At 31.7% G+C, this 14,981-nt stretch overlaps 1 protein-coding gene across 1 annotated transcript; it reads left to right on the top strand.

Moving 5' to 3' along the window:
- The first annotated feature begins 19 nt into the window (after nt 1-19).
- LOC143068208 (transmembrane protein 179B-like) lies at nt 20-14,571 on the top strand. Its single transcript, XM_076242081.1, has 5 exons — nt 20-322; nt 3,869-4,071; nt 8,487-8,621; nt 10,509-10,602; nt 14,326-14,571. The coding sequence occupies exons 1-5, from the start codon at nt 224-226 to the stop codon at nt 14,458-14,460; spliced, it is 666 nt and encodes a 221-aa protein (XP_076098196.1). The 5' UTR covers nt 20-223; the 3' UTR covers nt 14,461-14,571.
- The last annotated feature ends 410 nt before the right edge of the window (nt 14,572-14,981 follow it).

Below are 14,981 nucleotides of genomic sequence, written 5' to 3'. Positions count from 1 at the left end.
TTATCGTCCAATAATAGAAAAATCCATTATTTTCATTATTATATGGTTCATAACAGGTTCTTAAATTTTAGTATGGAAAAATACTTAAAGATCATTTCTTTAGACATTGATTATGCATGGTCTTTTGTATTTGTTTACAGAAGGGTAAAAAACTAAAATTAACATGTTGTATTTTTAAATGTAAACCTTATTGTATGTGTAGTTTATTTAGTTCCTGCTTATAATGGCTGTTGTTGATCTACAGTTGCTTGTACAAACTATACTTTATTTTTGTATATTTATATGTGGATTTGCTATATCTATTCCAGTCGGTGTTACCACGGTAGGTATTTGCCAAACGTGAAGTCATGTATAATTTCGTGTTATAATCAATACTATCATATTCACATCGAGATTCTTATGTGTTCATATTTCCCCAATTATTTTTCTTCGTTGTATGTTTATTTATGAATACATACTGTAATGCAATTTAACAAACGAATTATTATTATTGCGAAAATTTTGTTTTGTATTTTGGACACTGTTTAAAAAGTAAAGTCACAAAAATACTGAACTCCGAGGAAAATTTAATCAAATGGCAAACTCAATGGATAAAACACATCAAACGAATGGACAACAACTGTCATATTCCTGACTTGGTACAGGCATTTTCTTATGAAGAAAAGCTAGCTAAACCTCTCACTTGTAGGACAATCGCAGAAAATTCCGTTATATTGATAACGATGTGTGAACAAAACAAACAGACATAATTGGTAAAAATATCATAAATATGGGTACAACAGTCAACATTGTTTTATTATCTTAATCACTATAATACAAACAAATATATAAACAAATCTTTATCATGGCACAATAACACAATGGCGGGATGTATAAGTACAGAGCCACGTCATTTGTAACAAAGAAACACAAAAAAACATACAGACAAAGCACATCAGCAAAAACGAAAGACAAGAATACCAAAATTATCATAGAGCATTTACACAATGACGGATATATAAGATAAGAGCCACGTCATATATACAAAGAAACACAAAAAGGCATGTAGGCAAAGCATATTAGCAAAAATATAAGACAAGAATAAAAAAAATAATCATAGAACAATAACGCAATGACGGGATGTATTAAGTTAAACGTGATATTCATAAAGACATATAAAAGAATGCTTTAAAACGCTATCAAGATGACAAACAACGTCAGTACACAGAATATATACTTCAAGACCATCGTGTATTAGTTGTGAAGATGATAACGAATATTTATCAACAAGGTCTTGGTACCTTCCTATGAACTTTTATAGAAAAGGGAAGATATGTTCTTTGCCATACCTCTTGTTCAAATTTCTGATCAGACACTTGTGACGTTTTCCAAAGTCTGAGTAGTTGTTGCATGCTCTTGAATACCGAATAAGTTGGGAAATGTATATCCCAGATACAGGTGAAGTTTGTATAGTGCTACCAAGGCGGAGGAAATTAATAATTTCAAAATTGGAACCCAATCGGAAAAGTTCAGATTGTTAATGGAAAAACACCATCAATAAATCTAAATGAGAAAATTAAATGACCTGGCTTCTTTGATCTTCTTGTTTTTCACAAGTGTCTGAAGGAGCTCCGATTCATATGAAAATACGAAAAGGTCAGCATGCAAGCAGGGGCCATTCGTTCCTATAAAAATGTCAAAAAGGGAGACGAACTCATAATTCGAAAATACACTGACAACGCCAGAGTTAAAAATTAATAAAAAAACAAACAGACATAAAACAAAAGATAGAAAACCAATCACTGAGCAATACGAACCCCACTACAAACAGAGGGCGATATCAGGTACTCCGGAAGGGTAAGCAGATCATGCTCCACATAAAATACAACGAAAGATAAAGGCAAATATCAATGCAAGTCTTATCATTGAGGCGGCTAACTAGAACGAAAAGATTTTAAGGAAAAAAAATCTACTTCTTTAAAATTTGATAGCTTTGATACATATTTATAAAAAAAGTTAAACACTATATATATATATTGTATATTGATCAGTCGAAACCATATTATCTGGTCTGTCTTTTTGCCAGGTCGTCAAATATTCGTACGGTGTTTCTGCCAAATCACTATGAAAGACCAATGACGTTTTTTTTTAAATTTTACAAGGCGTCAACATTTTTGCATATTCTGTCTTCTAAATAATAAAATTAAAACTTTCTGTATGCAAATATGAAAAAAGTTTTAGAACGGAGACTTTTAGTTAATTGTTAAACGCATTTTGATTTTTTTTTGGTTAATATCAAGCGGGTCAATATGATGTTAAACTAAAAATATAAATAATATATTTGTAAGATATGTTCGTAGGTCTCAGTTTTTTAAGTTGCCAACACTTCGAATAGTGTACTTCAATTATTCCAAATTAAACCTATACAGCATGTACTTTCCTTGGTTATTTCTATGTCCTTAGTGGTCACATTGCTCTTTAATTGCGTTGGTTCTTAAATACATCATCAGCTTTCAACTATTCGGCTTTGATTGTTCCTGATGAAAGAAAAACATCCTGATGAAAGTAAATCATCCTGATGAAAGTAAATCATACTGATTAAAGTAAATCAAGAAAAAACTCTTAAGACACATGTAATTATTTTACATGCTGTTTTCATTTTTTCCCCATTCCCTTAGCAAAGAAGTAACTATACTTGAATAAATGCAATTAAGAACTGAATTCTTCTTTTTTCGATTTGTTTTTGATTGTCAAAAGACTCCTAGGGAAATTCAAAACGGAAAGTCCATAAGCAAATGGCAAAATCAAAAGCTCAAACTCATCAATCGATTGGATAACAACTGTCATATTTCTGACTTGATACAGGGATTTTCTTATGTAGAAAATGGTGGATTAAACCTGCTTTTATAGCGTTATACTGCATAAACTCATAATAGATACCAGGATTAAAATTTTGTACGCTAAACCTGCGTATCGTCTATGTTATTTGGAAATAATAAAAAAAAAATGTAATTTTTGTCTGCAAATCAAATAAAAGTACGGTGAGTTATGTAAGTATTAAGTTACTAGTATCTAATATTCTACTTTTGATTTTTGTCTTCATTTTTTACGAACAAATAATGACGTTTAATAAAACCAGTAACATTTTTTTAATGTATTCACAAAAGACATTAAATCATTTAAGCGGGAAAAACACAACATAAATATATATATATATATATAAATAACTGGACACGGACGGACATCATGTTACTTCACGTGCGTACGTCCCATAGCATCAATTGTCAATTGATGCCATGTAAATAAGTGACGTTATCCAATCAAAATGAACGTTACAAACGTTGTTGTATTAGAATGAGTATTTACAGATCAATCCATCAAATAGTTATTGCACCGGCACCATTCTATTTATCTAAAGAATTCGGTATTTTTTAAGTTTATATATTTTAGTGGAATCCCGGTATAAACAGTACGACTGAACATGCTTTGTTTTTTATGACATAGATATAAATAATCGATAAAGAAAACATAATTCAGATTCTCAGTAGAAAATACAACTACTCGAACTATTTATAGTATAATATAAAACATTATTCATGACTCTAAGGGAGGGGTTTAGGGGGGAAAGGGAGTATCCATGAGACTCGACGAACTTATACGAGCGACTATTCCATTGTAATTCAAACGGAACAAGTAAACTTCAGAAAAAAATCTATTTTTTTTTCCAAATTCTTACTTGGTTCAGTTTCCACATTTACAGTCGTAATTGTGTCATGATACAAATCAAACCGTCCGGATGTCCCCGTGGAATGTAAATATGACTCTATTAGTACTGTTTAAAAGACATTTTTAGTTTTGTTGCATTCTCACCGAAAACTTTTTCTTTCAGAATAGTTTTGAAGGAATGTGCATACTATATGCAGACTTCGAGAAAGGTGATGGTAACTATAAATTTATGATGACGTCAAGCAGCAAGGTGAATTGTAATTTCCCCGTCTATATGAGTGTGTTTGCATGCATATTTTATGGACTGGCACTCGGTAGTTATAACGCATATGCAGTTCGAAAATCTACAGCAAACCAAAATATTGGGTATGTACTAACTGTATTAGTTATTCAGACGTGACTCGAGATTATAAAAAAAATTATCTCAATTTGTATATGCAAAGTAGGACAACTATCTGAGTTTATAAAGCGAATTTAAGGAAATATAGGTAACCGTGGTGACTGTCTTCAACAATTAAGAAATACCCATACCGTATACGTAGTCACCTATAGGTTGCACTTCTGTAAATGTCGACATGCAATTTCCTATAGGAACTCCTTTTACGGATAACACTGTACCACTTTTATTATGAAGTTTTGAAAAAATATATATCCTAAAATGGAAAGTTCATAAGCACTACTATATTTTTAAAGGTCAAAGTATAGGGCTGTGCGACATATTTTCGATGTTATATGCCCCAAACTTCTAAGAGTTTAAACTTACACTTAAATTCACTTTTTAGCAATATCAGTTGATATCTTGTCATCAGAACAACCAGAACTAGACACAAATTGTGAACTACTATGGGCAAAAGTAGATATAATTGGAGTCAAATCTATCTACATTGGGGCTTATCATAAACCACTAACTTTGACTAAAACACTAACCAAACTAAGCAAATCATGACAGAGAATACCAACACAAAGTAATATCTGGCAACTTGGAGATTTCAACCTCCCTAAATATGACTGGGTTGAACAAGAACTGAAACCAAACTAAATTTACAAATACATATAACAACATTTTTGATATCATGAATGACCATAATCTTGAACAGGTTGTACTTATACCAAAAAGAAATGAAAACACACTAGACTTGTTTTACCTAAACCAGTCTTCACTCGTACAAAACATAAAAACACTACCAAGTCTCGGGACATCAGACCATGACATTGTCTTCACGAAATGAACATCACAATGGGTAGAAAATGAAGACACCAAGAAAATTAAGTCAATACAAAAAAGCAGACTTGGACAAAATACGCACAGAAGTAAAAAAAAAATCCAAGATGAATCCTTTTTCTAACACTAACTAATAACACCGCAGAAGAAAAGTGGACACTGATCAAAAATAAAATATATTCCTTGGCTAACACCAGAAATTAAGAGACTAATAAGAAAAAGAGACAGAATACATAAGAAAATAAAGGCAACGAAAACGGAGAATAAATCAGATACTATCAAAAAGCACAGATCCTTAAAACACCAAGTACCATAGTAAACCAAGCAAGAAATTTTGGTCATTCATAAAAAAACAGAAAAGTGAAAAGATGTGTGTATCACCACTAAAGGTAAATGGTATTACAAAAACAAATCACTCAAGATTAGGCTGAACACTAAACCACCAGTTTCACTCAGCATTTACCAAACTTAAACCTTTGAAACTATCTCACATTTGTGAACTAGAATCATTAAAATCAACAACACACAAATTTGAAATGAAGCAAATAAATATCACCCAAGAAGGCATATCTAAATTACTTAAAAAATCAAACCCATCTAAAGCAATTGGTCCAGACAAAATATCACCTCATTTTCTAAAAGAAGTTCATCTAGAAATCTCACCTATACTATACAAACGACTGGAGAGAGGCCATGGTTATACCAGTTTTAAAAAAGGAGCAAAATCTAAACCTGAAAATTACATGCCCATCTCTCTAAAATGCATTCTTAGTAAATCATTAGACCACATAATCGTATCATCCATAATAAAACATCTAGAAAATCATGATTTACAATACCCACTGCAGCATGGTTTTAGAAAAAAGTTAGCTGCGAAACACAGCTTTTAACATTCACACAACAAATACTTGATTATATGGCAAAGGATAAACAAACTGACGGAGTTGTCATGGACTTTTCAAAAGCGTTTGATAAAATGGACCATCAAAGACTTATCCTAAAACTGAAACGCATGGCAATAAATAGCAAAACATCAGATTGGATAGAGGCATGGTTATCACATAGATCTCAAAAAGTGGTAGTTGACAGTCACAAATCAAATAGCTGTCCCGTACTGTCAGGCGTTCCTCAAGGCTCTCTGTTCTACGCCCATGTCTGTTCTTAATTTAAATAAATGACATGTCAGACAACCTCAAAAGTAATGTTCGCCTCTTTGCAGATGACACTGTTGTATATTTAACAATATCATCACTAACTGACTGTCACACCCTTCAATCAGACCTACATACATTGGAACAATGGGAACAAGAATGGCTTATGTCCTTTAACCAAGACAAATGTGAAATCATCCACATAACACGAAAACATAAATCAATTATTTATAAATACACACTACATGATCATATTTTAAAATCCACAGACAAAGCAAAATATCTTGGCATTTCTATCACTAAACTATCTGACATGGAACTCTCATATAAATAACATCACAAATAAAGCAAATGCATCACTGATATTTATTAAAAGAAACGTCAAAACCAACAGCATAAAAACAAGAGAACTCGCTTATAAAACATATGTCAGACCAAAAATAGAATACTGTAGTGTCGTCTGGGACCCCTGGCAGAACCAACAAATACATAAAATTGAAATGATTCAATACAGCTACCAAAGTAGTGTAACAGCCATGCTTGAACATCTAAGCTTGCCAACACTACAGTTACCATGCTATATAAAATTCAACATCAATAAGTTTCCATACCAGTCAATAAATACTTAATACCATCAAAAGAACAAAGTCATACAGCCGTTCTCTCCCACAAATTATCATTTAAATAATTTTTTTCCCAAAACAAAAAGGTTGTGGAATTCCTTACCATACCAAGTAGCCCAGACTTAGAAGCATTTAAGTCTGGTGCAAAACCACATACGTATTAATAAATCGTGTCATGTTTTAATTATATACCAAAAATTCAAAAAAAATATTTTTAAAGTATTGTAAATATGTTTTGATTTTAAATTTGTTTCCCTAGTATGTGCCTTCTTGTAATCTTCAACATATTGAAGTTAAGAAATATTATGTAGATGTAGATAAAAATTCTGTACTACTCCTTTCTTGACTTTTTTTTTCTCGATTTGACCGCTATGCATATGTATATTAACTGGTAACATTCACAAGTTATGTCTCTAATAGACGAAATATAGATATCATATCTAGGAACCAGTACGTAAACAAAATTAATTACATATGAATATTATATATCTCCCTATACGAGGCTTGGTTCGTGAAACAGCTGTATTTACAAAGTGCAACCTATAAAAAACCCAGGCACGACAAAAAAGTATCTATTTATCTATTTTATTGGGGAAAAAATTCAAAATAATTTTATATCTGTACCTGTGTGACGTTGACATTCTGACGTCAAACGCGCAATTCTACGTCAGAGTTAATGTTTACCTAACCATTCGGTCCCAGTACTTAAAACCTTTCAACTGTTTAAGGGTGGATTTAACGCACATAAATAGAGTTCAAAAATAAGAAAATAAAATCAATGAATGAGGTTGTTTAATTTGATATATGCCCTTTTTGTGCTTCTTTGTTAAATATTTGTTTGTTATTATAAATTAAGATTCTTGTGGTACTTGTACATCCTGTTATTATGTTATTGTTTATGATGGTTTTGTATTCTTGTCTTTCATTTTTGCTGATGTGCTTTGTCTGTATGCCCTTTGATGTTACTTCGATACATATAGCGTGGCTCTGTATTTAAACTTTCGTTATTGTGCCATTGTAAAACATGTTTGTATGCTTGCCTTTCATTTTTGCTATGTGCTTTGTCTATATGATTTTTAATGTTTTTCTGATACATAAATGACGTAACTCTGTACTTATACATCACGTCATTGTGTTATTGTACTATGGTGAATTTGTGTATTCTTGTCATTAATATTTGATTATATACTTAATTATATGCCATTTTGTGCTTCTTTGCTACATATTTATTGTTTTGGGATTAAGATTATAACACAATGATGATTACTGTTCCCCTATTTTTGACATTTTGACCTATTATATCTGAGTGTTTGTTTTGTTCACACATCGTTGTCAAGATAATGGAATTTGATGCGACTGTCATACAAGTGAGGGTTTATCTAACTATAAAACCAGGTTTTATCCACCATTTTCTACATAAGGAAATGTTTGTATCAAGTCAGGAATAAAACAGTTGTAATCCTTTCGTTTGATGTGTATGAGGTTTTGATTTTGCCATTTGATAAGGGACTTTCCGTTTTGAATTTTCCGTTTTTTTTTTGTAATTTGACTTTTTATTGTTGAAATTTGAAAAAAAAAGTTTTGTCCTGCGTTCGAGAATGTTTAGATAGCCGGAACATCATATTGTAAAATCAATGTTATTCTATTCGACTATACATTGGGTCATTTAATCTGATGACATTTGACTGAAAAATGTCGATGTTACCCTTCAGAAGCCGTGAAGCTTCTGAATGTGTAAAATCTAGCAATACATTAACATACACTTTTTTCTTCTTTGTTTTGTAGGTCAGAAATGTGGGTTATGCCATCTATGTTGATAAATTCTGCTATTTCCGTGATGGTATTGATCAGTGCATGCATGATAAGTGTTGGTTATAAATTATTCTGTGATAAGCTGGAAGAATACTCTAATATAAAGACGTAGGTTCATGTCTTCTCATTTTATTTATTTAAAAATTGAAATGAAAAATATTTTGCTAGAGATACTTTTAAATGTTTTTCCTGTTTAGCGTACTAAATTATAATCCTGGTACCTTTGATAACTATTTACACCACTGGGTCGATGCCACTGCTGGTGGACGTTTCGTCCCCAAGGGTATCACCAGCCCAGTAGTCAACACTTCGGTGTTGACATGAATATCAATAATGTGGTCATTTTTTTTTATAAATTTCCTGTTAACAAAAGTTTAAATTTTTCGAAAAACAAAGGATTTTCTTATTCCAGGCATAGATTTCCTTAGCCGTATTTGGCACAACGTTTTGGAATTTTGGATCCTCAATGCTCTTCAACTTTGTAATTGTTTGGCTTTATAAATATTTTGATATGAGAGTCACTGATGAGTCGTATGTAGACGAAACGCACGTCTGGCGTACTAAATTATAATCCTGGTACCTTTGATAACTATTAGCATATATAATGGAGTACTAGAATGTTGTTCAAAACTCATCAAATATATGAGTCTTTTAATGAGGAACGTCATATTGGCATTTTCTCTCTTAAAATTATACCAAATAAGACTTTGACATCCAAAATCTAGAGATAAACAGACAGTCAATCTTCCAAACAATTCAACATATTATAAATAGTAAATAATGTATACTGTGGATTCATTTATTTTCGTGGGTACCAATTTTCGTGGTTTGAGGAAAACTTGCATATTCGTGGATATTTAATTTCGTGGTTTTGACAAAGTATGGATATATTCCTTTAGAAAATTTGCAATTCGTTGAATATTTAAATTCGTGGTTTCCAGGTACCCACGATATCCACGAAAATTGGTATACAACGAATAATAATGAATCCACAGTAGATATGAAAGTATCAATGATATTTCGTGTTAAAATAATGGATGAATAAATATATAATGTCGTTGGTCCGTGAATTTGTTTTAAATGAAAAACCGATAATTTACCAGAGATAAGAATATGAAGAATTAAAAAGGGGGAAATAAATTAAAAATCGAATACATAACAAGTAAAGAAGATGGGATAAGCATTGCTCAGGTAAGGAATAAGGAATAAGGAATAATTATCGAATAGGTAACGAATAAGGAATAATTAACGAATAGGTAACGAAAGGAATAAGTAACGAATAGGTAACGAATAAGGAATAAGTAACGAATATGGAATAAGGAATAATGACTCAATACCCAACTTGACCACTCTCGGGAAATAAACGTCCACATACAGTAGTATTTATCCAGTGGTTGTAAAACTCGTCAAAGATGCCAGGCTTGTACCTTGGCGCGACAGATGTGCGTTTGGTCTACACAAATCAAATTGTATTTCCCAATACATACCAGAAACGACTTTTCGAATTTAGAAAATATCATAGCTTTAAAATATATGTACTTTGTCGGAAAAATAAAATTTGATTTCTACCAGCTTTAGAAATAGGACGAAAAGGGAGGTTCGCAGACGTTTTCACCTGTTACGTAGCGAGTACACATATCATTTCTATTTCTGACAGTGTACATATGTTGTTTATATCTTGCAATTTACACCCAACACTTAATTTTTGTAAATCCAAACAGTTGTATCTAAGTTATCGACGTACTTTGAATGCCGACCGCAAAAAAGAATCCCAAAATAAACTGTCACATAAAAAACCATCACATCATCGTTTGTCCGATATGGGAGCAGTTTAAAAAGCATACTTTAATTAATTTGTGTAGCTGTTATTTAAACAATAGTTGTCTAACTGCAGGAAGTATTTTCTTGTATACTATTTTTATCAAGAGTATCACGAAAGTGCTTCGATTTTAAATACTGATACAAACGCTATTACTATTGATTTCATATTTGAAGGTGTGGTGATGGAAAAATCATTCAGTTTACTGACAAAAAAACTTCAACAAAATTTACACCTGGAAACTATGCTAGACTACTGACTGTTGCACAGGTGAGTACTTGGCTGCAAGGTAAACTATTATAGTATTTCATTCGATATACAAATAAATAAATGTGGGCATTGTATATTTTACTGTCAATAACAAAAATATACATTAGAGTCCAAATGACACTTTTAGGTCGATATACGACTTTCAGCAATGAGCAGAACCCACACTCCGACATGACACAATGTAAAAAAATTAAAAATTAAATCAGACGTCTTGATTTATAATTAAACAATAAAAGTAATACAAATATGAGAGACAACAACAAATTAAAGGATGCTTACATGGGACAGGTTCATATAGAATGTAACAAAGTTAAATATGTTTGTGAGATCTCAATCCTGCTCCTTAGACTTAGACAGTGATGTAACATCCCAACATAAGAACAAACTGGTAAAGATCCATTAGTGTAAATGCAAAGATATACTCATTAGGTTTTGAAAAATATGATGGTATTGTTTCCCCTCAGTAGATATGTTACAGTGAATTTGTATAATCAGTGATTATGTAGAATCCCTGAAATTTTTAGGGATTATGTAGAATCACTAATTTGTTTATGGATTATATATAATCACTAAATTTATAGGGATTATGTATAATCACTAGAAAAAACGTCAGGGATTCTACATAAAATCTGAAATGAAGAAATAGTTTTATTTATAAAGAAAATGAATAAAAGTAAAATACTTTATTCTATGAAATAAAAAAAAACCCACATCATTATAAAGTAACATAAATTGTAAAATGTGAAGTACAATATATCAAAATGATAACCCCAATTTTTTAAAATGTTAGACTCACTGTATTCAAATGTGAAACACAATATATATTAAAGTAATATGCTTCACATCTGTTTTACCACAATATCCACATTTTACAAACCTTTTCATTCACATATCGAATCCGATTTGAACGACACGCCCAAGCGAAATAAAGTGGTAAGTAAAAACATCAGACAGTAACCCCCCCCCCAAAAAAAAAAAAATAAATAATATGATAATTTGCATTCCTGAACTGGTCCGAACAAGAAAGATACCATGTTTTGTGGCCAGGCGATATCCTTTTTCAGACTTGTTAAACAATTGCCGTTATGTTTTTTGGGTTTCCCTTTCCTTTTTTACCCTGTGAATTGCCATGAGAATATTACACCAAATGTAAGCTTCCTCTAAAATTTTGTTCTACTTGTCAATCCTAAGCTCTGCTTATTTTTTTATACATTTAGATGTCTAAGTTCTCACAGTCTGAATTTCTTGTTCATTTGAACAAAAAAAACCAACACAAAACAGATGTTCCATAATCTTGTTCGCCATTTGCTTTACATGTATCACAAATAACATGCTTTGTGGATTTACAAATAGAGCATGAATATCCATTTGACGTTGGCTATTACAGTTGGAAACCAGGTTGAAATAGAACAAAAGAATCGAAGCTCTTTGTCAGAGAAGGCGATAAATGTTTACTGTATTGTTTACTATAGTGACAAAAATTTTAAAAGTTAATAGAAACAAACAAAATTTCATTTTTTTTCTCAATTACGAGGTGTTTTATTTTAAAAACACTATTTGCATAAATTTTCAATTTATCTAGTACATAGTTAAGCAGAACAATTAGATATCAAGTCCACGACATGGGTATCTTTCAAGTTGGATGAAGAAAATGCATAACCTCCGATTTTCATGAAAAAAATTACCTAGGACGGAAAACATATCAATCTATTAGTTCAATAATTTTCCTGTCTGCCCTTCCATTATGTGACTGAAGAAAAAATTCCAAAAAATGGGTAACAATTGTATCGAAAAGAGAAAATCGAGTGCACCTTTTTATGTTAGGGCGTGTTTGAGTTGAGTATTTTGTCTTGATATCGTCCAAAGTAAGAATATTTCATACATCGTCTCGCTTCAGATTCTACCATTTTTTTATATTAAAGCTACAGGTTGACTTTATAACACAAAAAAATCACAGTTCACTAAAAGATGAAATATATGGGTCAAGTGAAATACCTATCTAATGAGTCACAAAAACAGAGAAGATGTGTTCGAATAGCTATTTTTTTTACTGAAAGTACTTGACGACAGTCTTTCAAGTTGGATGATGAAAATGCATATCTTCTAAAAATTCTACTTTTTTGTGTGTGATTACTAGGGTTTATAGTCTTCATACACTAAAAAAATCTAGTTTGCCCTTCCACGAAGTATTTAATTAGAATTTTTTTAAATGTTTATGAATTTTCGAAAATTCCACCTGACAACCGATCAGACAATAGTTTTAAGTTGAATCAATGCAGACAAGATTATTAACTGATGCTCATTAGCTAGTTGATACATTTGTCTTTTAAAATACAACTGGCATATAAGGATCGTAATGGTGCAATGTGGATAAATTTATCAGTTTCCAAGAGCAATATTGGTAGCGCGTCATCCCTACAATGGCTTCAATTTCTACGATTGTGAAAATGAACTGGCGTAATGGGGAGATAATTTTGACGCAGTAGACTCCTAACTGATTAATAAACAAACAATACATGTAAAGCTATCGCTACCCTGTGTAAGTTTTATCTTTTCGATCATTCTCTGTCATGGTTTAAAAGCAAAATGATTTCATCTGGCAAGAAACATGAAAGAAAAAATATATAATTTGTCTATATTATTTTTTTTTATCAAACAAAGGATCATTAAATTATTCATAATCCCTGAAATCATATTAGGGAATTTGTAGAATAATTATAAAAATGTTCAGTGATTATGTAAAATCACTGGTCATTTTCAGGGATTATATATAATTACTAACAATTTTAGTGATTCTACATATTCCCTGAAAAATCAGGGATTCTACATAATCCCTGATTATACAAATTCACTGTAACAGATATACTCAGTAGGTTTAGAACGCTGCCTTGTGTCAAAGAGGTATTCTGTTTGAGTCCCCAAGGAGACAATGCAATTTATTTTTGATACGAATCATGTTCATCATTTACACAACAGTAGCTTTCCGATGTTCAAATCTCATAAATCGATTAAGAAAAAACATATCAAGGTTTGAAAAGAAGAATTATTTGAACTTAAAAAAAGCAATACCGGATGTGTCGGCAAGTGCTTCGACAGTGTAGGCATTTCCTGATATGCACGCGAAAGAGTAAAATAACAACAATACCGAACCTTGAGGAGAATTCTAAACAAAAAGTCCCTAAGCAAATGGCAAAATCAAAAGTTCAAACACACCAAACAAATGTACAACAACTGTCCTATTCCCGACTTAGTACAATCATTTTCTAATGTAGAAAATGGTGGATCAACACTTAGTTAAAATATGTCCGTCAGACTATAACCGGTGTTCTGTAATCTAAATATCTAAGACATGTAGTCCCCTGTTAATGAAGTTCGTATACTTATAGTGTGAACATGCACAAGCTTAACGTAATAATTGAGTAGACGCCATAAACTTGGACAGAGAGTATGTTGCTGCTGAGAAATGACAATTAGAACGATCATATGATCATGTTTGTAATAGATTCTAATCTGAAGACCTCCGTATCTGTACAAACGGAATAATATGTATTAACCCGGCATTAACAACAACATTGAAATTTCGTTTTCGGTATTGTAGTTAAAGTTTACACAACTTTGTGAGAGAACTTTTCCTCAGAAACGTTTTTGTTAATTTCTACCTTCATCATCATGTCGCATTGATTGTTCCGGAGAAAAAGTTATCAGCTCGTTATTATATTTCAGATTGCTTGTTGGACTGCTTGTTTACTCTTTCTGTTGCAAGTTGCTCTTGGAATATTGCGTTTTCATAGAAACAGACGACTTCGCCAATCGTCAACTGATAGGGAAAGGATTGCGAATGTGGAACCAACTGCTTAAATGTTAGATGTTAAACAGAAAATAAGATCTTACTATTTCTTTGCATGTCCATATATTTTCCTATTATCATGATTATTGTAGATGTACGATAAACTTATTTTTTGGAATTAAGCTATGTTTTGCAAATTTGTTGGCTTTGCAGATAGCTACAAACTTGGACACATGGTTAAGTTTTCAGTTGAAACTAGAACACACCCGTGATATCGCGGGTCCGTGACTGAATTAAAGTATATAACTATGCGCAAGCCTTATATGATATTAGTATTGTCATCTGATAAAGTCATGCCGATTATAAGATACGCAGTTTTCTCTGCTTTCAAATCTTTCTGTTTGAATCCGTCGAACTGGAACTTATCAATTATTGGTAGTATTAATTAGTTGGAAAACAAAAGGTCCTGGAATGGAATATTTTTTAATCAACACCATTGTCCTATATTAGTTATAAAATTGAATTCTTTGATTCGCTGTTTTACGTCATGCCCGCTAACAAATTGAAAACTGTACCTATACGCCTTATTTTA

Source organism: Mytilus galloprovincialis, chromosome 3 (assembly GCF_965363235.1).
Source record: "Mytilus galloprovincialis chromosome 3, xbMytGall1.hap1.1, whole genome shotgun sequence".
Classification (NCBI taxonomy): Eukaryota; Metazoa; Mollusca; class Bivalvia; order Mytilida; family Mytilidae; genus Mytilus; species Mytilus galloprovincialis.
This window is presented reverse-complemented; position numbering and strand designations above follow the sequence as displayed.